The sequence below is a fragment of the Rhinatrema bivittatum genome, chromosome 4 (assembly GCF_901001135.1).
Source record: "Rhinatrema bivittatum chromosome 4, aRhiBiv1.1, whole genome shotgun sequence".
Classification (NCBI taxonomy): Eukaryota; Metazoa; Chordata; class Amphibia; order Gymnophiona; family Rhinatrematidae; genus Rhinatrema; species Rhinatrema bivittatum.
The window spans coordinates 202,163,472-202,188,475 of NC_042618.1; the positions used below are offsets into that span (position 1 = coordinate 202,163,472).

The 25,004-nt window shown below is 43.8% G+C and overlaps 1 protein-coding gene across 4 annotated transcripts in view; it reads left to right on the forward strand.

The window, feature by feature from the left end:
- DOCK3 (dedicator of cytokinesis 3) overlaps positions 1–25,004 on the forward strand; it is a 1,203,328-nt gene that overhangs the window by 588,288 nt on the left and 590,036 nt on the right. For all 4 annotated transcript variants that reach the window (XM_029599541.1, XM_029599543.1, XM_029599542.1 and 1 more), the window contains one exon: positions 24,706–24,787. In XM_029599541.1, coding sequence (XP_029455401.1) covers positions 24,706–24,787 — 82 coding nt within the window. The remainder of the gene's footprint in view (positions 1–24,705; positions 24,788–25,004) is intronic.

A 25,004-nucleotide genomic window follows, 5' to 3' on the forward strand; every position in this document is an offset into this window, starting at 1 on the left:
CTCAATTACAAATTGTAACATCTCATTGCTTCCATGGTTCCTAAAAAGGTTTTGCATGCAGAAGAATTGGTTGTTCTATCAACATGTAAATTAAAGTCACCTACTATGAGAATAGATTCTGGTGAAGGGAATGCTTTGGTGCATGCTTCGATAAGTGATGAACAGTCTTTTTGAAGTATTCCAGGGGGACAGTAGATGATACCAATGTTTTATGGTAGTGATTTAAGTATTGCCACTTCGTAAGGAAGGTTAACATGTAACTTGTATAGAATAAGTTTGAACTCTTTTTTTTTTTTACTAATATTAGTAGTCCTCCGCCTCTCCATTTAGGCCTTGGGAAGTGAAAGATATCATAATTGGAATGTTCAATTTGATTTAAGAGTACCTTATTAATGTTAAGCCAAGTTTCGGTGATGCAGAAAATGGTGGGATTTAATTCTTCGAGAAAATATTTATTAATGGGATTTTTTTTTTTTTTTTGCTTCGGCATTGCAGCTGCTCTGTATAGACATCAGCGATGTTGGTAGGCGGTCGATGAGTGGTGGGTGGGCCAAGGGAGGAGCCGCTGGGCTGGCGCCAGCACTCACCTAGATTATTTCCTGTGTTGGGGATGGAGGGAACACTATGGCCATGCTCCCCATGCTGCTTTTTCACAATTATTGAAGAAGCATTTATTATTACTACAATTTATTAATTTATTTCTATATTGCATATATATTTTTATTAGCAGAAAAGATTCCTATTTCTATTTGTTATAGCTCTAATTTTTCTTTATTATTTAATGTTTAAATGTATTAAGCAGTTGTCTGTGAGCTAACTCAATTTTAAAAGTCAGACTGCTGTTTTCCCTATTTTTTTAATTTTAACTTCAGTTGCCAATAATGATCTTAACCTGACCATGAGTATTTGGAACTTTACCAGAACTGGGCTTCCGGCCAATTCTGGACTTCTTAATAAATCTAGGTTGCCTGCCACATCTTGTCTTTGAAGCAGAATAAAACTTGGAAAGCTGACAGTTGCTCCGTCTGGCATGAAATAAAAATAAGCATGAATATCCTCCTTAGACAACTTCATATGTCTAAGACTGAGACAGGATCTCAGAAGTCCAAGGTTACTGTTTTTGTCTACCTATTCTTAATCACAAGTAATGGAGAAATTACTTATCTGATCATTTCGTTTTCCTTAGTGTAGACAGATGGACTCAGGACCAATGGTTAAAGTGTACTCCTGATAGCAGCTGGAGACGGATCAGATTTCAATCTGACGTCAGCCTTAGTACATATAACCCTGCAGGAAATGCAGCTCTTCAGTATTCTCCTCGAAAAGCGTTGTGGATATATGTATGACTGAATAATTTGACTTGATTAACTTGGCTAACTTAATTAATTTGAACTGGTTGAATTGGATATAGCTGGAGACCGCCAGTGCCCTCAACCGAGAAATGTCGACACCCGATAGGATGGGTCTCCTAACTGAAGGAAAGCATGGCTTGCCGGTGAATCACCCGAGAATTCCATGAGTAACGGCAGCTGTGGGTGGGATGCTGAGTCCGTCTGTCTACACTAAGGAAAACAAAATTATCAGTTAAGTAATTTCTCTATTTCCTAGTGTGTAGCAGATGGACTCAGGACCAATGGGATATATAAAAGCTACTCCCTAACCGGGTGGGAGGCTGCCCGTGACCCACTTACTACTGCCCTTGCAAATGCTGTGTCCTCCCGAGCCTGAACATCCAGGCGGTAAAACCTGGAGAAGGTGTGGATCGAGGACCATGTCGCTGCCCTGCAGATCTCGGCGGGTGACAGCATCTTGGTTTCCGCCCAGGACACTGCCTGGGCTCTAGTAGAATGGGCCTTGACTTGTAAAGGCGGTGGCTTGCCTGCTTCTACGTAGGCTGCCTTGATGACTTCTTTCATCCAGCAGGCTATGGTTGCTCGCGAGGTCGCTTCTCCTTGCTTCTTCCCACTGTGAAGGATGAATAGATGGTCCGTCTTTCATACAGATTCTGTCCTTTCCAGGTATCGGATTAGGAGTCTACCGACGTTGAGATAGCGTAGACTTCGAGCCTCTTCCAAATTCTTATGTTCATCTGGCGATGGTAGCGAGATGGTTTGGTTGAAATGGAAGTGAGACACCACTTTGGGGAGGAACGACGGAACTGTGCATAACTGGATAGTTCCTGGGGTGAGTCTGAGGAACGGCTCCCGGCAGGACAGTGCTTGTAGCTCGGATATATGATTGGCCAAACAGACTGCCAGCAGGAAGACTGTCTTCAATGTTAATAGTCGGAGAGACAGGCTGCGGAGAGGTCTGAAGGATGTTCCTGCTAGGAAATCTAGGACCAGGTTGAGGTTCCAAAGAGGCACCGGCCACTTTAGGGGTGGTCGGATCTGCTTGACTCCTTTCAGAAAGTGGGAGACATCCGGGTGAGAGGCTATGCTGCCGCTCTCGCTCTTAGTTCCATAGCATGACAATGCGACCACCTGTACCTTGGTGGAGTTGAGAGACAATCCCTTCTGTAGGCCGTTCTGCAGGAATTCCAAAATCGCAGGAATTTTGACTGAGCGTGGTATGATGTTGTGGTCCTCGCACCAGGCTTCGAATACTCTCCAGATCCTTATGTATGTTAGGGATGTGGAGAACTTGCGTGCTCGGAGTAGGGTGTCAATTACTGCCCCCGAGTATCTGCTCTTCCTCAGGCGGATCCTCTCAATGACCAGACCGTAAGAGAGAATCGAGTTGGATCCTCGTGGAGGATCTGTCCCTATTGGAGCAGGTCTCTGTGTGGAGGTAGTGGGAGGGGGCTTCCTGTCAGCAGTCTTCGCATGTCTGCGTACCACGGTCTTCTTGGCCAGTCCGGGGCCACTAGGAGTAATGGTCTCCTGTGGTGTTTTATCTTGTGGGTGATTACGCCCAATAGGGGCCACGGTGAGAAGGCGTATAACAGAGTCTCCTGTGGCCAGGTCTGTACCAGGGTATCGATTCCCTGGGACTGGGGTTCCCGCCTGCGGCTGAAGAAACTGGGCACTTGGGCATTGGACCGGTTTGCCAGGAAGTCCATGGTTGGTGTTCCCCAACGGTTTACTATCAATTGGAATGCTGTGGTCGACACCCTCCATTCTCCTGGGTCTAGACTTTCTCTGCTGAGGTAATCCACAGCAACGTTGTCTTTCCCGGTGATGTGGATGGCCGATATCTCTTGAAGATTCGCTTCCGCCCATGACATTAGGGGGGTCTATTTCCAGAGACACCTGTTGGCTTCTGGTTCCTCCCTGACAGTTGATGTAGGCCACTGTTGTGGCATTGTCAGACATTACTCTGACAGCTTTGTCTCAGAGTCTGTGACCGAACCGTAGGCAGGCTAGTCTGACTGCCCAGACTTCTAGGCAATTGATGTTCCATCCCGACTCTTCCTTGTTCCATTGCCCTTGGGTGGTTAGCTCCTGGCAGTGTGCTCCCCATCCTTGTAAGCTGGCATCCGTGGTGAGCAGGATCCAGGTTGGTGAGGATAGTCTTGTTCCCTGGCTGAGATGGCCTTCTTGTAGCCACCATCGTAGTTGGGCCCGAACTCTGTCCGGGAGCTGAAGACGTACGGAGTAGTTCTGGGACAGTGGATTCCATCGTGATAGTAGTGAGCGTTGTAGGGGTCTCATGTGAGCCCGTGCCCATGGCACTACTTCCAGTGTGGATGCCATGAGGCTGAGGACGTGTAGGTAGTTCCATGCTCTGGGGCAAAGTTCGCTCAATAGGGTTCGTAACTGGGTCATCAGTTTTGATCTCCTTGTCGGTGTCAGGATGACCTTGTCTTGTTTGGTGTCGAACCGGACTCCCAGGTATTCTAGAGATTGGGAGTGCTGCAGGCAGCTCTTGTTTGTGTTTACTACCCACCCGAGGCTCTCCAGAAGAGTTTTGACTCTGTTGGTTGCCTGGTGGCTTTCCTCTGGGGATATTGCCCTGATCAGCCAATCGTCTAGATAAGGGTGCACGTGGATTCCTTCCTTCCTCAGTGTTGCTGCTACTACCACTATGATCTTGGTGAACGTCCGGGGTGCAGTAGCTAACCCGAATGGTAGTGCCCGGAACTGGTAGTGACGGTCCAGGATCTAGAAGCGTAGAAAACTCTGATGCTCTTGATGGATAGGAATGTGTAGGTAGGCTTCCAACAGATCCAGGGATGTAAGGAACTCTCCCGGTTGTATCGCCCTTATTACCGAGCGTAGGGTTTCCATGCGGAAGCGAGGAATCTTCAGGTGATGATTGACCGCCTTGAGGTCCAGGATGGGTCTGAACGTTCCTTCTTTCTTGGGGACGATAAAATAGATGGAATAATGTCCAGTATTTATTTGTTGTGAAGGCACAGGTGTTATAGCCTCTAAGGCCAGCAATCTGGTCAGTGTAGCTTCCACTGCCATCCTCTTGGAAGGGTCGTGGCAGGGGGATTCCACAAACTTGTCTGGAGGGAGGTGGTGGAAATCCAGGTAATATCCCTCTTGAATGATAGATAGGACCCACTTGTCCGAAGTTATCTGGACCCATCTTTGGTAGAATAGGACAAGTCTGCCCCCTATGGCTTCTTCCTTTGGACGGGTCGGCTGATTTTCATTGTGAAGTGTGGCTACGGCCTGGGCCTGAGCTGGCTCCCCTTTTGTTGTGCTTATTCCAAAAGGACTGGCTTCGGCCTGTGGGGCGGGCCACTTGATATGTGCTTCTATATGGATTGAAGCGCTGTGATCCTCTGCCCCTGGAGGTTCGGGGGAAGGAAGGCTGTTTTCTCTTATTCCTGTCCTCTGGTAGCCACGGCAGTGGGGACTCGCCCCATTTGTTGGCTAGTTTCTCTAGTTTGCTTCCGAACAGGAGCATTCCCTTGAAAGGCATCCTTGTGAGTCTTGTTTTGGAGGATGCGTCAGCCGACCATTTTCGGAGCCAGAGTTGTCTTCTGGCTGCCACAGCGGATGACACTCTATCTGCGGTGCGCACCAGATCAGAAGCGGCGTCCGCGAGGAATGATACTGCTGGTTCCAGGGCCTCCCCAGGAGTGTTGTTCCTGGTCTGTGATAAGCAGACGCGTGTCACCACGGCACAGCAGGCCGCGAGCTGTAAAGCCATAGCGGAGACGTTAAAGGACTGTTTGAGGATAGATTCCAGACGTCTGTCTTGAGCATTCTTGAGTGCTGCTCCTCCCTCCACCGGGATAGTAGTGCGCTTCGAGACCGCTCAGACCATGGCATCCACTTTCGGACATGCCAGGAGATCTTTGGTAGCTGGGTCCAGAGGGTACATGGCTGCCAGAGCCCACCCCCCCTTTGAACGTAGTTTCCGGGGCATCCATTCCAGGTCAATTAGTTGCTGGATGGCTTGTAATAGTGGTTAATGACGGGAGGTCTGACGGCCTCTATTAGGGGGTTCGTCTTAGGTTCCCCTGAGGCACTTGTGCCCAGGATAGCAAGCTCTTTTAAGCTGTGTGTGACCAGATCTGGAAGCTCGTCCTTGGTGAAGAAACGTCTCATGGTTCGGTGGGGCTCTTTCCCCGGAGGGAGTTCCCCTTCCTCCAGGGGTTCTCAATCCTCATCTGAGTTGTCCGTGTCCCCGAAAGTGGGGCTTCTGGGCTGTGGGATCACTTCCCTGGGCATAGAGGGTCCCAGGATGTTGAGGTCCTCTGGTGGAGCTTATGGCTGCATTATAGGAGGCCCCGGTTGCATGTGGACAAAAGGTATGCAGACCTTTGAAGAATTCCACCCAGGACATAGATGCTGGGTCTAAACTAAGGGGCGCCGTGTCCCTGGGGAGCCCCGTTTGAGGTTGGGGGTCCCGCTGTGCAATGCTTGGTCTGGCATACTGTTTGAGAGGCTGGAACCCGGTACCGGCTGGGGAGGGCCATGAGTTGGATCCCCTAGGGCCTCTTCACACTGTATACACAGGGCCGTGGCCTCCTCATGCTGTGCAGCTTTAATGTGGCATGCTGGGCAAAGGCCCTGAGCCTTGAGTTTCTTTTCTGGTGGTGCCATGATTTGTGCGCGTAAAATACAGTTGTGCGCTCCAGTGTGTTGAAGTTGTGCGCATAAGTCTGGTGCGCGCTCAGGGAGATGTGCGCGCTGTTGTGCGCACAGATCGAAGTTATACGCCCAGCACAGCAAGCGCGTGGCTATGCGCGTCGCTTGTGCGCATGGTACTTTGGTGCGCGACATTGTGCGCACAAGGTATTGGTGCGCACGGATCTGAACGGCAGACAGGGCAGCGAACAGATCAAAATGGTGACGGCGACCACGCGGACAATATGGCGACCACCTCGGAGGGTCTCCACATGGGAGGACCCTCGGATCTGACTGGGGTCTAGCCCTGCTAGGGCAGGTCAACCTGGTGGCACTGGTCCCGGCTGGCGACCTGTGCGACTCCTCGAACTTCAGAGACCATAGACTTTTAAATAGATTTCTACCTTACCTTGTCTCAGCACTTCCCGGTCTCGTTCCGCACGGTCCCCGGCTGCGGGGGGAGAGGGAAAATACCTTCACCGCCATGCTCGAAGTTGCACCCGCTGCCTCTCAGCCTCACTCGATGTCGGAGGCTAGGTCCCCACCAAGGGTTGGCCGCCGGACCGAGGCTTACCTCCGAGGGATCGTGGAAATCACCTCGTGAATTCTCAACTGGAGGAGGGGCCCAATGGGTGTCACTGCAGGAGAGCAGGGCTCGTCTGTAGAGGTAAGATTTCTTCTTATTTTGGTTTTCTTTGGTAAAATCGCTCTGACGCTGTGCGAGCGTGCATAGAGTCCCTAACTGCTATGTAGATGGAAAATACTGAAGAGCTGCACTTCCTGCAGGGGTATATGTACTAGGGCTGACGTCAGATTGAAATCTGATCCATCTCCAACTGCTATCAGGAGTACACTCTACCCATTGGTCCTGAGTCCATCTGCTACACGCTAGGAAATGAGCTATTAGATGTAGTTTGAGACCCGAGGAGCTCATCTTCCTGTGTCGCCCCTTCCATGGAAAATGGAGACTCAGACATTCAAGTGAATCTGTTCCTGTCCATATTGTACTCCCTCTCTCAAACCTGTTTGTTTCTTATATGTGGGCCGTGTCTGAATTATTTCTTCCTCTTCTGAGCTAGATTCAAAAGTATCAGTAATTACTATACAGTTAAGAGACTGTTGGGGTGTTTTCCCTTATTGCATAAGTTTCAGCCTTTAACTTTAGGCTCTAAAGGAAGATTCAAAGTGTCAGCCCCCTCCAGGTCAGGATATAACTCCTTACGGAATAAGATATCCTCCCTACAGGTAGGAAAGCCAGGATTACTAACTAATAGGGGTGTGCATTCATTTTCGCCGTATTGGCGATCCGCAACGTATATTGCACTATTCGTAGTATTCATGGGGATTCCCCACAAATACACGAATCTTTGCCGAATTATACGGCCACCTAAATAAAAATTTAAACAAACCCCCCCAAGACTTACCAAAACTCCCTGGTGGTCCAGCGGGGGGGGGGTCCGGGAGCCATCCCCTGCACTCACACCCTCGGTGCCGGTTTCATCATGGCACCGATGGCCTTTCTCACAGGGGCTACCGGTGCCATTGGTCAGCCCCTGTCACATGGTCAGCGGCACCATGTGACAGGGGCTGACCAATGGCACCGGTAGCCCCTGTGAAATAGTATGGGCAAAGGCTATCGGCGCCGATCGCCTTTGCCCTCACTATGTCACAGGTACCGATGGTCGGCCCTTGTGACATAGTGAGGGCAAAGGCGATCGGCACCATTTTGAATACTGGCATCGGCCGGCCGGCGTGCAGGAGGTCGCTCCCGGACCCCCGCTAGACTTTTGGCAAGTCTTGTGAGGGTCAGGAGGCCCCCCCTAAGCTGGCCAAAAGTCCCTGGGGGTCCAATGGGGGTCCCGGAGCGACCTCCGATGCCAGTACTCCGATGCCAGTACTCAAAATGGCGCCGATAGCCTTTGCCCATACTATGTCACAGGGGCTACCGGTGCCATTGGTCAGCCCCTGTCACATGGTAGGAGCACAAGATGGCGCCGATGACCATGTGACAGGGGCTGACCAATGGCACCGGTAGCCCCTGTGACAAAGGCTATCGGCGCCATGATGAAACCGGCACCGAGGGTGTGAGAGTGCAGTGGATGGCTCCTGGACTCCCCGCTGGACCACCAGGGAGTTTTGGTAAGTCTTGGGGGGGGTCAGGAGGGTGGGGGGTTGAGGTTAGTTTTAATTTTAGCTGGGACACGAATAGAAATCGCCGTATTAACACATTGGGGCGCCATACGGCCGAATGCAACGTATCTGCTCCCCGACGAATCCGAATCATGAATGCAACATATGGCGTCCTTCTGCACATCCCTACTAACTAATTGCAAATGTCTATACACTGCTGAATTCATATCATAATTGCCAAGAGAAACCAGTAAAGTATGGAAATGTAGTTCTGAATTTGTCTTCATCGGTCAGTAAAGGGTGATTATTTTGTCCCATGATTCATAATTCAATAAAAGTGAATGGGTCATCAGAGAAAATATTCCCTTCAGCAAACATATCATAACAGGGTGCAAAGCAATGATCTGAGAACAAGCACTTGCTACACATCATAATTTGAAAACCCCCTTTAGTAAAATTACTATAGGGACCCATTCATGAAACTTTAGGAAGAACTGAGGCTGAGTTCTGTGAAGATTTAAAAAAAAAAAAAAAAATGGTTGACATGGTTGCTTGTCATAGCAGGAAAAAGCAGGTCTCTCTGATATCTGTCTAGAATGTTCTCCCGCTCCAGTTTGGAATGCAATTCTGCTGTGGTGGAATTGGTCTGGATCAGTGTCCTATCCACTTGAAGAACTTTGGGAATTTTGAGCCTCTCTGTTCATGAAGAATGGACATTGGACAATACTAGATAGAGAACAAGCATGGTTACATTTATCTGGCTGGATTTTAAAAGGCCACGTGCATAACAAACGGGGGTTATGCATGCCGTGCACATTTTAGAATGGGCTCGGCCATGCATATAACCCTGTTACGCGCTGAAGTGCCAGGCCCTGCAAGTGGGGCAGGGGGCATGGTCTGGACCAGACTGAGGGTGGGCCAGGATAGCTACAATAGCTGCTGTCCTGGAGAAGCACGCTCCGGAAGCTGGCCAGCGTGCAGAGATTACATCTTCTCGCGGGGAACGGTAAGTATTAAAATAAAATAATTAGGGATAGGTAGGGTAAGGTTAGGGGTCGGGGAGGAGAGGGGAAGAGATAGGAAGGGTAGGGTTAGGGATAGGAAAGTTCTCTCCCAGTCTGCTTCTTAATTGGAACCTGGGGGAGGCTCAATTGTGTCGCCATGCATATTTTGCTAAAATCCCCCCCTCCCCTCCCCGTGCACACGTAAGACGCAATCGTCTGCACATGTGGCCATCGGAATTTATAACATCAGTGCATCCATGTGTGCACGGGTCTTAAAATCGATCCCATAATGTTTGTGCAATTTTGCCAACCATGAATCAGTAGTCTCCTAGATTCATAAAGATATAGGCCATAAAAACTTTGATAAAATCAGTATTTAAGTCTATAGACATATAATTGCGGTTTTGCAATCATATGTTATACTATATACACTGGACCATAGACAGATGTATATTCATATTTAATTTGTATGGCAGCAGCTTTTTTAATTGCTAGAACCGTAATAGGTGGGTTAAAGCAAGCATGGCACAAAAAGTAACAAATTAATCCTTACTTTGTTTATGAGAACTGAAAAATATATTCTACAGTTATCCTTAGTAAAGATGTGCCAGATTTATGTAAAAGTCCCATATTATGAGCTTTCCAATTATGATAATATATGAGATCTGGGATCAAAAGTTCAAGCAGGATACCAATTCCCCATATATGTCTGTTACCTGGATATAGGGTTTCTCTGACCTTATGTAGATTTGCAGGTGTAAGTCTCTTCATTATTGTAACTTGTGCATTTGTCGGGTTCAAAGCAGTCTGACCTGGAGTAATATTATAAAAATATCCAAGCCATTCTCTCATTAAGTAAATGTTGCTTCATGAAACTATTTCTCACAGACTATAGAATTCCAAATTCATAAGCTTCTTCTACATCATGCAGCGTGGCTTCATATACCTGTACTAAGTGAACCTGTAGAACAGGTGTTCTCTATCTTTTTCCTATCATGACACTCCTGACAGACCACAGTCACATGCTCATTACAATTCTCGGTGGAAATAAAAAAAATAAAGGCCCAGTATAATTTTTATTAAGAATGACACAAGGGAATAGAAATTGCATAAATAGTAAACATCCCATACCAAACCAGCACCAATTTTGAGCACTTAAACAGTAATCACCTTACCTAAGAGAAGGCAACACTGAAAATATTACACCAGGCCTTAAGATACCAATACACCTCCTTTAGGAAAACCGAACAAGCCAGGCTGCTATACAGCCCTACACAGAAACTACACGCCAGCAGAATACCTCATCTAAGGCATTTGTGCAGACCCTCACCTAACAAAGAAAAAGAGACCATAAAGCATAACTAGAAACATGCAGACAACTGAACTGGAAACCGCAACAAGCCAGAAAGACTGTATGCAGTGTAACAAAGGAAAAAGAGAAACATCACCAAACCTCATAAAACAAATCAAGAAATATAAAATCAATAGCAGTAAAACCATACTAACAAAAAGTTATTTCAAAACAGATGATGAATGGAATATTCAATAACTATAAACTCATAGCAAACATTTCTAGATACCAATAAAATATTGCGACAATGATCCATCTCCTTGGTCTGAGGGGAATGGGACCGAGGGCGACATAATGCTGGTGTCCCCTCCTTTGGTTAATCTACATGCTGACTTTTCAGAAGAAACTTGCTCTCAGGATGTCAGATTCGGACCTATGGACCCGTCATCCTTTTCCTGGATGGAATTCTTCCAGGGATTACAGACATTTTCACAGGGGCAGTCTTCTGAGTCGACTATTCCTACTGGCATAGGTTCATGTGCTCAAGGTTCTTCTGTGCCTGCCACCACGGTTGAGTACCATGGCGTTGTGCAGTGTGACAAGGCTCGAATGCAGATTGTGCCCTAGTAGCTGAAGCTACTTTGCGACTTTCTCAAGAATCTGGCATCACTGCTTCAGAAAGCAGACCTATGGTAGAACAGGGGGCTTCCTTCTTAGCTGATGTGACCTGGTTCGCACAGCCGCTAGAGGAGTTTCTTCTATTATAGCGAATAGACCTCAGCTGTAGCTGCGCAACTGGTTGGCAGATTTATTTCAAAGTCCAATCTTACCAAGCTGCCCTTCAAGGGTTTGCTTTTATTTGGCAGTGAGTTGGAGAAAATGGGAAATCCAGGTCCCTCGCTTCCAGAGGACAAGAAACTGGTTTGCTGGACTTTTCAGGCAAGTGGCCACTCTCGAAACTACTTGTCTTTTCGGCCTTATGGGGGAAGTTGCTTTTCCGATGGAACCCGCAGCCACAGCGGTAAGGCTGCTCCAACCATTGGAGGTGAGATCTCAGTTGAACTGGTGATTACAAGCGGATCATCTCAGGAATTGAGTTTCTCTGGAGATGCTGGATTGATTAGTACTCACGACAGATGTGAGTCTTCTGTGATGAAGAGCTTAATGTTAGGAGTTGATGGTGCAAGGTTGCTGGAATGCAATGGAGTGGCAATGGAACATCAAAAGATTGGAAGCATGAGCAGTTTGGTTAGTGTCTTTGCATTTCGCCGAGCATCTAGAGGCTTGGGCGGGCTGGATAATGTCTGACAATGCGACGACGGTGGTTTACATCAATCATCAGTGTGGAACCAAGAATCAATAGGTGTCGAAGGAGATAGATGTGCTCATGGTGTGGGTGGAGCAACATCATCTAGACATATCCGCCTCTCACATTGCTGGAAAGGGCAATATCAGAGCCAACTTCCTCAGGAGAAGAAACATGGACATAGGAAGATGGGAGTTGGCAGATGAAGCCTTCAGCTACTTGTGAACCACTGGGGGCTACCGAAGCTAGTCCTTTTGGTGACCTTTAACAATGAAAAGGTTCCATGCTTTTTCAGTCGCAGACGAGATTCAATGGTGCTGGACATCGCTGCTCTCATTCAGGAATGGCCAAGAAATGTTCTACTTCTCTAGCCTATATTAGAGTTCGGAGAGTTTTCAGGGCTTGGTGTTTTGAACGAGGTTCTCAAGCTCTCAAGGTGGGTATTCCTTTGATTTTGTAATTCTTACAGGATGGCTTGCATAAGTGCTTGGCCCTTAAAACCTTGCAAGCTCAAGTTGCAGCTCTTGCTTTTTATAGGGGAGAGTCAATGGAGGGCCTTTTTCTTTCCATCCCGACATCTCCCATTTCTTGAAGGGCATTAAGCATCTTTACCACCCTTTAGGGCTTCCGGTACCTCTGTGGGACTTTAATTTGGTGCTGGAGTTCTTGGCAGGACCGACCTTTCAGCCACTGGATGCACTTTCTTTGTGACTGATAGTTGTGAAGATAGTTTTTCTGGTAACAGTCTGAACTGCAGGCTCTTTCTGGTCTGGAGCAGTACAGATTTGAACTGTGCCCTCTCTTTTGCCCAAAAATGGTTTAAGTTTCATTTGAATCAGTTCATTTCCCTGCTCATCCTGGACAAGGACAAAAATGAAAGTGAGTACATCTTTTGCATTCCTTGGACGTCAAGCAATACTTGGAGATGACTAAATCTGTTTGGAAGACTGATCGTGTATTTGTGCTCCATGGTGGCGGTAAACAGGGAGCACCAGCGAAACATGCAATAACAGCTTGTTGGGTTAAGTAAGTCATTACAGCTGTCTATGTGTCTGCTGAGGTTGCTTTGCAGAAACAGATTAGAATGCATTCCACGAGGGCACAGGCAGTATCATGGGTAGAACTTTGTTGTTGCTTGCCGAGATTTGCCGAGTGGCGACGTGGTCATCTTTGTACACCTTTTCCAAGCACTACCACTTGGATGTTTGGGGAGGATGTCGTGTTCACATGGGCAGTTTTGAATGGACAGCTGGCAGCCTTCCTGCCCTTTTCAGGATTAGCTTTGGTACATCCCACTGGTGAGGACTGACCTGCCAGAATGCAGAGGAAGGAGAAATTATTACTTACCTGATAATTTCCTTTCCTCTAATGAGGGCAGGTCAATCCCAGACCCACCTAGGCTGCCGATGTTGAAATTATGGTTAGCCTTCTCAGGACGAACATTGCAGAGTGTGATTCCTGCTCTTTGATGAAGACTGGTAAGTGGCTTTTCAAGCCTCTTAGTTTAGTACATATGTTACTACTTTTTTCTGAACAAAGTGTTCTCGTTGGGTTGGAACCATGAGTGATTGATTGTTAATGATAATATTCAAGAATAATCATTTTGTTCACAATTTGGCTTTTCCAGAGAATTCCTATGGGCTGATGTCGGGGCGGGACTATATAGCTATGATGCAATCTTTTTCTCCGTCTCCATCTGCTGGCAGAGGTGTGTTACCCACTGGTGGGGACCGATCTGCCCTCATTAGTGGAAAGGATATTATCAGGTAAGTAGTAATTTTTCCTTTTTTCCATTTTCCTTGAAAATGTTTATAATTCATTGCATACACAGCTCTCTGCTGTTGGCTTTATCTTCCCTAAAGACCCTTTTACTTATGGTCTAATTTTGGAGTTTAATAGTACTTCCAGTGACTTTATGTCAGTCTTTCAAGATTTTAGTGACAGTAGCCTCATGATTCCAGACTCAGAGAGCTCTGCACTACATGTTGGTATTGAGATTCTTAATTTGCTATTAAATTTTGTCTCTCAATCTGCTGACAGATAAAAAAAATATCTTTTTTTTTATCACACCAGTGTTTGACATAAACCTACTGGGTCATTTATTGATGTGAATATCTGATTAAATCATGGATATACCTTTCCTAGTTTGTTGATTGCCTCCTGTTTTGGAAATCATTTTTCATTTTTACATTTGTTTATCTGCATCTTTTCTTGATACTTTGCTTCATCACTACTCGATTTCTACTCCTGGGGGAATTCTGTGCAAAAAAGTTTTTAATTCTGCACAGAAAAATGTAAAATTCTGTAAACAAAAACTTAAAATTCTGCAAAATGTTGCATACTTTATATTGGTCAAAATAACACAATATACATTACAGTCTTTACGTAATTAATTTAAAATGTAATACAGGAAAAGGTTATTACTTAATATACAGAGTTTAAAATATTTTGAGCAAAATTTCCCTAGAAGTTCACTGTAAGAGTGTCTCTTCCACCCTCTCTCTCCCTATTCCCCTGGCCAGGCTCCTTTCACTTTGCTGTATCAGGCCCCAACTCCTCCACCTTCCACTATATCTCCCCTCCCCCTGTGGGTTCAATCCCTTCCACTCTATCTCCACTCCCAGAGTTCGACCCCTCTCTCAGTACTGCCCCTCATACAGGCTCCCTCTGTCCCTCTCTCCATCTCTCTTTCACATGCACAGGCTCTCTCTCTCTCTAATGCACGTACACACCCCCCTCATACAGGCTCTCTCTGTCGTTCACACACATATCCCTTCACAGTCTCTTTCTCACACATACACCATCACTTCGCACAGGCTCTCTTTCTTACACATAAACACACCTTCACACAGGCTCCCTCTCTCACAAACAAGCACCCTCATATACACCCAATCCCTTTTTCACACACACCAGCTCCCATTCTGTCACACACAGAAATACTCCTTCACAATCTCCTTACATAGGCTCCCTCTCTCAGACACCCACATCCACGCACCCTCACACATGCTCTCTGTCTTGCCCCCAGGCTCGTAGTCTTGTACACACTCACACAGACTCACTCTCACCAGGGCCAGCTCCATCTTTGCCGCGAGTAGGATTGCTTCTGCTTGTGGAATGTCTGGGCCTGCTTCATCTTCGCGACGAGCGGGATGGCCTCTGCTCATGGCACACCGAAGTTTGCTCTTTCTTCACTGCAAGTTGTGGCACGCAGAAGCCTGCTCCTTCTTTGCCACTAGCAGGACGGCCTCTGCTCGCGGCATGCCAGGACCTGCCAAATTCTGCACAGAAAATGGAATTTCTGCGCAGCAGGGGAATTCTGCGCAAATTCTACATTCTGCAGTAGTGCAGAATTCTGTCAGGACTAGATTTTGGATTTGACATCAAACTTATAATTGCCCTGGAGTTGAAGTGCTAAAGCACAGATTATCATGATTTATTTGCATTGAAGTAAATATTTGCCATGTTTACATCTATTTTCTTGCTTTATCCATTGAAGATGTTTGTTAGAGGAATGTGTAGGGGAGGATGCTTTTTTCTTGTTTTGTTTTGTCATTGAAGATGAATTTTTATTTTTCATTTTTAGTGCATGCTATTTTACAGTAGTGTTTTAGTGTATGCTATTGGCAGCATGCAATAAAAGCAAAACCCATGTCCCCTTCTCCTCAGCTTGCCATCACCCCCTTTTCCCTTCTGCAATTTACCCCATAGCTGTGGACTCCAAAGGGGGCAAAAATAATTCTCAGTTGCTCCTGCCCCACCGGTGCTATATTCCAAACTTAAGTGATTATCTTAAATAATCTCTGTACTTTCCATTTTCCTCTAGCGCATCTACTTGCTCTTTAGCTTAAATATTTGTTGAAACTCTTCATTTTCTAAGGATGTGATTTACTCTGTAATCTAATTATTCATATTCTGTCTGGAAGTTTTTCTCAATTCAGTAATGGAATCTATGACAGGCTTTCATCTGTGCTTTTTCATTATGCTTCTTTGAACTTCCATCTCAGTTGGAACCAGAATCTACTTCTGCTGGGGTTGCAAGCCATGAACCTTCATTTGTAAATATCTTGCTCTCCTTCCCAACCACCTTCTGTTTAGCCCAACCTTTCACAGTATCATCTCTGACCAGGAGCCACAAAACATGGCTTCCTCAAGAACCTGGTACATATGAACTCTGAGGGGTAGATTTTAAAACATGCATGCACATAGGAACTTCCCTACCCCCCTACCTAACCTTCCTTCCCTTTCCCCCCTCCACCCAACCCCTAATTCCTAACTAGCTACCCCTAATTTTTTTTAATGTTTTTGGGAGCAGAAGCAATGTACCGGCTAGGTGCCGGTGCACACTTCCCCAGGACAATGTACAATGGCGCTATCCCGGCCCACCCCCCTGCACAGACCCCACCCCGGCCTGCCCCTTCGAAGAGGCCCTTTTCTTGTGTGCGTAGCGGGGTTTATGCGTGCAGGGCTTTTAAATTCTATCCTTAAGACTAACTACTTGTCAAAGGCTGGGGCTTAGCATTCCCCAGTCCCAGCTGTTCTGAGGACCGGAAGTTGGGCTCAGAAATGAAGTCCAATCTTTTGCATGCCCCTTGTAGCTGAACCATTAGGCTAGCTCTTTAATGTTTTATATGGAGAAATTTTGAAAATCAAAATTTATTTGGCAATGTGACAAAATATGCTTCATATTGTGCAAAAATCAGAAGTGAATTTTTCAAATCCACTTTGGAGTTTTTCAGAAAGATTCAATGAATCAATTCAGATATGTTATGACAACATCTGAGCGTATTAAATTTGACGAACATATTAAAGAAGTTCATGCATTTCTGTTTGTGATCTCTGTAGGGCAGGGGTGGGCAGTTACGGTCCTCGAGGGCCACAAACCAGTCTGGTTTTCAGGATATCCCTAATGAATATGCATGAGAGAGATTTGCATGCACCCTGCCTAAGTTGTATGCAAATCTATGTCATGCATTTTCATTAGGATATCCTAAAACCTCGACAGGTTTGTGGCCCTCGAGGACTGGAATTGCCCACCCCTGCTGTAGGGATTATTCTAGGAATATGCATTAGAAAAAACTTTGGTTTGCTATATTAATTAGTTTTTCAAGTTGTTTTTTTTTTATCATTTTTGTTTTTGAACTTTTTAAATCTTTATTGTGCAATTTGTTTTCAGCAAATTCTTTTATAATTTTTTTAATATTTTTAACTTTTTTGATATATATATATTCTGCCTTTCATGACACTTCAAAGCAGATTACATTCAGGTACTGTAGGTATTTCCTTATCTCCAGAGGTCCTTCAATCTAAGAGGTGAATTTTAAGATCCATGCACATGTGTGCGCGTTTGCCAGCTCGCTCACATGGACACGGACGTTTTATAACATTTGCGCATATACATGCACCTGTTATAAAAGCAGCTATTCGCATGTATATGTGCACATGACTTTATATTGATGTGCGCATGCCGCCTTGATAGCGTAAGTGGGGGGAGTTTAGTAGATATGTGTGCCAAAGCAATTACCGGTAACTGTTTCCCTAGTTCGTTCCCGGTTCATCCCAATAAAGGAGAGGACTTCCTAAATCCCCTAGCTAACTTGCCTCCCTTTTACCCTGTTAGCCCCAACCCTTAAAATCACTCTGACTAGCCTAGTTTTTGTTTTTTGTTTACTTACACGCCGACCATAGCAGAAGTAAAGTTACGTGGTAGGGGACCTCAGTGCGCACTTGTGTGCAGAAATACTTATGCGCAGACTTCATGTTACAGACTCGACCTTCCCAGACCCCACCCACGCCCTGCCCCTTTTTTGAACTTTGATTTGTGTGTGTACTTGTGCAGTTTTTAAAATCTGTGAGGCGTGCATGGGCCAAGTCGCGCATATCTCCTGACTTTGGATCATGTAAGGCTTTTAAAATCAACCAGTAAGGCCTTATTTACTAAGCATTTTTTTCCCATAGACACAGAATGGGAGAAAATGTTTAGTAACTAGACTCCTATGTTTGTACCCAAGTCAATGGAGGGTGAAGGGACTTTCCCAGGTCTACCCTGTAGGCTTCGCCTCTACTCACTATTTGCCAAAAACGAATTACACAAAAGTTATCGGGGGGGGGGGGGTGCATTTTTTTAATGTAAAACAAAATTAAAATAGCCCCAATTGTCCTGTTTTACATATTAGTTTCAAACAAATGCACAACCCTAGAGTGCTTTGTATAAGCTTTAATGCTACATGTATTCAGTTCAGGAAAATTCTTGTTTAAGTGAATCAATCACTAATCTCTTGATTTCTGGGCTTCAGTTTGTTGCATTATCAGTAACTTATATAATTTTTTCGAGTGCTCAATGTCCTGTCTGAGACCATTTTCATATCAGGATATCTTCCTGAAGCTTTTCAACCTTTTTTTTTTTAGACATCCTTTAAGCTTGTTGTTTTCCCAGTATTATGAATATTATACAAATACCTTTGAAGGAAAGGGTCATTTTTGTTCTCTGGGGACAGGATTTACACAATTCACTCATCTTACCTTTGGGAGTAACTCCCTCAGTTCACTCTGGGTTTATGTTCGATTTAGTCTAATAAAAAGCCAGTGGTTGATATAAATGGTTGGTAGTTGATAAACAATAAAGTTGTAAATGCTACAACATTAAGCCTCAGAAGATCCTGGAATGGAACATGATGGGACCCCTAACACATTTATTATTTATTTATATTCCACCTATATCAAAATTTTCATGCTAAGCGAATTACATAAAATACATTAATAACAAGTAAAAACAAGTGTAATAAAACAAAAATAAAAAAAATAAAAATTACACTAAAAAAACAACAGTTGCAAATTTAAACATACTTCAGAATAATAACATATCACATACCTTCTCATGCCTTATTTCCTTTGTAGATGTTTAAATGCTTGGGTAAACAAATAAGCTTTTAACTGCTTCCTGAAAATGTTAATATCAATTACCCACAAAGAGTGCAGTAAGTCATTCCATAATTTGAGACTGATTGTATGAAAAGTCCTCGATCTTGTTTCTTGTAAACGGGCTGCCTTAATTGTTGAAACAACAAGTAAATCTTTCCCTTGAGTCTGCAAAAGATGGTTTGGATTGTAACAGTTCAGTTAAATAAGTGAGCACATGAAAATCTATGTTTGAAGGTGAACAGTTATAGGTAAATCAGTATCATTATTCACTGTTTAACTAAATTTGCTACCAGTGCATAGAGTTCGTTCACCTTCCTCTGGATAAGCGCACACAGGCTACTCTAAAGCATTCTAAAGAGGTGGACTCCATAGATCTCCAGTCTTCCTTTAACCTATTATATACCTGAAATATTGTTTAAGATGCTTTGATGTTGGCTTCACAGTAGATATCCCACTTATTTCAAAATTCCAGAATCAGCAAGCATTCATTAAAGAATCATATTCATTATAAATGTAATTAGAAACATAGAAATATTGAAACATGACAGCAGAAAAAGACCATATGGCCAATTCAGTCTGCCCATCCTTCCACTTAATTTAGTATCACATCCTTAGAGATCCCCTGTATTTATCCCATGCTTTCTTGAATTCAGATACTGTTTTTGTCTCAACCACCTCCTCTGGGAGGTTTATTTTATTTATTTATTTAAAAACTTTTCTATACCGTTGCTAAGTTAAATACCATCACAACGGTTTACATGTAGGCACATATTTAATGAGGGTAAAAGCGTACTATAGTACATTCTAACAGGTGCCGTTAAAGGTTCGGTTACAATATATCATTAGACATAGACATTTAGCGAAGTAGTTCATGACCAGTTGTACCAAGGTACTTACACGGTTGGTTTTTTCACACATAGTATTATAGTTATGTTTGTTGTGGTGTAGAGTTCATAGACTAATCTATTGTAAAGTTCTGCATACTGTGTGTCTGTGCCTTTCTGTCTTTTCCTGAATAATTTCTCTCTATTCTTTCATCTCTGTAAAATGCTTGTTTAAAAAGCAATGTTTTTAAACTTTTCTTGAATGTCTTTAGATCACTTTGTAGTCTGATCTCTGGAGGCATTGTGTTCCAGATTATGGGTCCTGCTAGTGATAGGGCTCTCTCCCTCACTTGGGTCAGTCTTGCTGTTTTAACTGATGGAATGGTTAGTAGTGCTTTATTTGCTGATCGGAGGTTCCTGTGTGGAGTGTGTACCCGTAATGCTGTGTTTAGCCAATCTGATTTCTCATCATAAATTAGTTTGTGAATGATACATAGGGTTTTGTATTTAATTCTGTGTTCAATTGGTAGCCAATGTAACTCTGCTAGGGTTTCAGTTATATGGTCCCTCCTTCTTTTTCCAGTTAGTATTCTGGCTGCTGTGTTCTGTAGTATTTGCAGTGGTCTTAATGTCGTATTAGGTAGTCCTAGCATAAGGGCATTGCAGTAGTCTGTGCTGGAGAAAATTAGTGCCTGTAGTATTGTTCGGAAGTCAATTTGAGTTAGTAGTGGTTTAAGTTTTCTGAGTACCATGAGCTTTGCATAACCTTCCTTTACTTTTAGTGATATGTGTTGTTTCAGATTGATTTCAGGGTCTATAATTATTCCCAGGTTACGTACTTTTCCAGTTAGTTCAATTTTCTGGTTGTCTTTGAGAATTATTGAGGTTTGACTGATTTCAGAATTTTTTCGTTCTAAGTGTAGAAATTCTGTTTTATCAATATTAATTACAAGTTCCATTTGTGTTAGTAGTTGTTTTATAATGCTTAGGTACATGTTGGCTAGGTTTAATGTTTCCTCTAAAGTGTCATCTATGGGTAGAATTAGTTGGATGTCGTCGGCGTAAATGTAGTGGATAATTCCTAGTCCTGCAAGTAGGTGGCATAATGGCAGCATGTATATGTTAAAAAGGGTCGCAGATAGTGCTGATCCCTGTGGAACTCCTGTTTTGAGATTAATTTTTTCTGATACTATGTTGTTGATCTGAACTTGGAAAAACCTGTTTTTTAGATATGAACTGAAACATTTTAATGTTTCAGTTCATATCTAAAAAACATTTTAATGTTTGGCCATGTAATCCGATTTCTTCCAGTCTATTTAGTAGTATTTTATGGTTTACCGTGTCAAAGGCTGCCGATAGGTCAAGCATTAGTAGAATATAGTGTTTACCACTATCAAAGCCTCTCAGAATGTTATCTGTTAGGTTATCTGTTATCTATTAAGTTGTTCCACACATCCACCACAGTCTGTAAAAAAAAAAATAAATTCCTAAGATTACTCCTGAATCCTACCCCCTTTCATTCTTATGACCCCTCGTTCTAGAGCCTCCTTTCCATTGAAAAAGGTTCATCTGCTGTGCATGGAAACCGTTGAGATATTTGAATGTCTCTATCACATCTTCCCTGTCTCCCTTTCTTCTAGGCTATACATGTTTAGGTCTTTAAGTCTATCCCCATATGCTTTAGAATGAAGACCACTGACCATTTTAGTAGCCACCCTCTGGACTGACTCCATCCTGTTTATATCCTTTTGAAGGTGTGGTGTCCAGAATTATACACAGTATTCCAAGTGAGGTCACACCAGTAACCTATACAGAGGCAATATCACCTCCCATTTTCTGCTGACCATTCCTTTTTCTATGCAGCCAAGCATTTTTCTGGCTTTTACTGTCACTTTATTCACCGGTCTGGCCACCTTGAGATCATCAGATCCAATTACCCCCAGATCCTGCTCTTCCTTTCTGCTTAAAAGAATTTCACCTCCAATACTGTACCTTTCCTGTGGGTTTTTGCATCCTAAATGCATTACTCTGCATGTTTTAGCATTAAATCTTAGCAGACAGACCTTAGACCACTCCTTAAGCTTCGCTAGGTTCCTCCTCATGGTTTCCACTCCTTCCTGGCTGTCCACCCTATTACAGATTTTAGTATCCTCGGCAAACTGACAAACCTTTCTCGAAAACCTTTCTATTATGTCGCTCACAAAAATGTGGAAAAGAACCAGTCCAAGGTCAGAGCCCTGAGGAATACCACTAGTTACAATCCCATCCTCAGAGAAAACTCCATTTCCCACTACCTTTCGTTGCCTCCTAGTCAGCCAGTTTATAACCCAGTCAGTTACTCTAGGATCTACACTAAGTGTATACAATATGGGCCGGATTTTAAAAGGGTTATGCGCACCGGGCCTATTTTAAAAAGGCCCAGTGATGTGCATAAAGCGCTGGGTCGCGTGTAAGTCCTGGGGCTTTACAAAAGGGGCAGGCGGGGCCAGAGGCCTCCAACATAGCGGCCATTTCCGCTATGTCGGGGGATCGCATGCTGGCAGGGGGGGGGGTTAGAGTAGGGCTGGGGGGGAAAGGTTTGGGGAAGGGGTGGGAAGGTTATGTTAGGTTAAGGAGAAGGGAACGGAGGAAGGAAGCGCGGCTCAGTGCGCGCAAGGTGCACAACTGTGCACGCATGTTATAAAATCGGGTGTACATGTGCGCGCGCACCTTTTTAAAATCTACCCCTAAATGTCTTCTGTATGGAACCATGTCAAGGTCTTGCTGAAATCCAAGTATACTATGACTAGCGCTCTTCCTTGATCCAACTCTCTGGTCACTCAATAAAAGAAATTCATCAGATTCATCTGACAAGATTTACCTCTGGTAAAACCATGCCGCCTCAGATCTTGCAATCCATTGGATTCCAAAACTTGCACTATCATAAGAACATGCCATACTGGGTGAGACCAAGGGTCCATCAAGCCCAGCATCCTGTCTCCAACAGTGGCCAATCCAGGCCATAAGAACCTGGCAAGTTCCAAAAATTAAGTCTATCCCATGTTACTGTTGCTAGTAATAGCAGTGGCTATTTTCTAAGTCAACTTAATTAATAGCAGGTAATGGACTTCTCCTCCAAGAACTTATCCAATCCTTTTTTAAACCCAGCTACACTAACTACACTAACCACATCCCCTGACAACAAATTCCAGGGTTTAATTATGCGTTGAGTGAAAAAGAACTTTCTCCGATTAGTTTTCAATGTGCCACATGCTAATTTCATGGAGTGCCCCCTAGTCCTTCTATTATCTGAAAGAGTAAATAAACGATTCACATTTACCCGTTCTAAACCTCTCATGATTTTAGACACCTCTATCGTATCCCCCCTCGGCCGTCTCTTCTCCAAGCTGAACAGTCCTAACCTCTTTAGTCTTTCCTCATAGGGGAGCTGTTCTATCCCCTTTATCATTTTGGTTGCCCTTCTCTGTACCTTCTCCATCGCAACTATATCTTTTTTGAGATGCGGTGACCAGAATTGTACACAGTATTCAAGTTGCGGTCTCACCATGGAACGATAAAGAGGCATTATGACATTTTCCATTTATTCACCATTCCCTTTCTAATAATTCACAACATTCTGTTTGCTTTTTTGACTGCCACAGCACATTGAATCAATGATTTCAATGTGTTATCCACTGTGACACCTAGATCTTTCTTGGGTGATAGCTCCTAATATGGAACCTAACATTGTGTAACTATAGCAGGGGTTATTTTTCCCTATATGCATCACCTTGCACTTATCCACATTAAATTTCATCTGCCATTTGGATGCCCAATTTTCCAGTCTCACAAGGTCTTCCTGCAATTTATCACAATCTGCTTGTGATTTAACTACTCTAAATAATTTTGTATCATCTGCAAATTTGATTACCTCACTCGTCGTATTTCTTTCCAGATTATTGAAAAGTAAGGGTCCCAATACAGATCCCTGAGGCACTCTACTGTCCTCTCCCTTCCACTGAGAAAATTGTCCATTTACTCCTACTCTCTGTTTCCTGTCTTTTAGCCAGTTTATAATCCACGAAAGGACATCGCCACCTATCCCATGACTTTTTACTTTTCCTAGAAGCCTCTCATGAGGAACTTTGTCAAATGCCTTCTAAAAATCCAAATACACTATATCTACCGGTTCACCTTTATCTACATGTTTATTAACTCCTTCAAAAAAGTGAAGCAGATTTGTGAGGCAAGACTTGCCTTGGGTAAAGAGTGGTCACAGATGTGAAAAAACAAAAGCAAGACCGATGCCTTGGAAAGAAAATGTATTGAATACAATAATGCCCGACTCCGGCCGAGTTTCGCCTTTTCAGCTGCATCAGGGGCTTATAATTGCATACTCTACAAATATGTTCACAAGCACTGTTTTGAAACAGTGTTGTGCTCGGATAAAATAACTTGAGGGTGCTGAGATTCACACCTGTATGCAAATGTGCTTGTGAACATATTTGTAGAGTATGCAATTATAAGCTCCTGATGCAGCCGAAAAGGTGAAACTCGGCCGGAGTCGAACGTTATTGTATTCAATACATTTTCTTTCCAAGGCATCGGTCTTGCTTTTGTTTTTTCACATCTTTGCCTTGGGTAAAGCCATGCTGACTTTGTTCCATTGAACCATGTCTTTCTATATGTTCTGTGATTTTGATCTTTAGAACACTTTCCACTATTTTTCCTGGCACTGTAGTCAGGCTAACTGGTCTGTAGTTTCCCGGATCGCCTCTGGAGCCCTTTTTAAATATTGGGGTTACATTAGCAGTGATTCCATTAGTTTACTCACTACAGAAATCTGATGAACCAGGTTATTTCTCTCTTGGGAGGACCTTTTCCAGCAAAATTAGAAGTTTTAAAGCTGCACCCCAATGCACATACCATTTCATGGGTCTTTATCTTCCTTTGCTACTGCTTAGTGCTTCATGATGTATTGACTCTGCATAGATGGATTTTGATGCAAAGTCACTTGTTACTGTTAATATAAATCTCTAGCATTTTGTAAGCTTTTATTGTACTATTTATTGTTTTAAGGTATATTGCTTGAATAATGTAAAAGTTGGTTGCTATCTGTATGTCTCTGCATGTACGTTAGTACTGTACTATGTAAGGATACTTTGTGTGAAATACATATAATAATGTGCTAATGAGATTTTACTGTATCTCTATTGATTTGCAGTGAGAAGTTTATGGTGAGATTGAACAAGAATGGAGGCCCTAGAAACCCTGACAAAGTAGACCGCCTCTGTGCTCTCTTCACAGTATGTACAAACTCTTTCACTAAAGTACTACTAACCTTTGGCTAAAAGCTCTTAGTTGTTAATATGTCTTAGTCGTGTAGGATACAGAGACAAAGTCCTTTATCTCTTACATAATAACATCATACAGTATTTCATTATTTTTTTTACAAAATGATAGAAGAACATTTGAAATACCTTATTACTTTTATTTTTATTCAAAATTTTTTGCTAGGAAAAC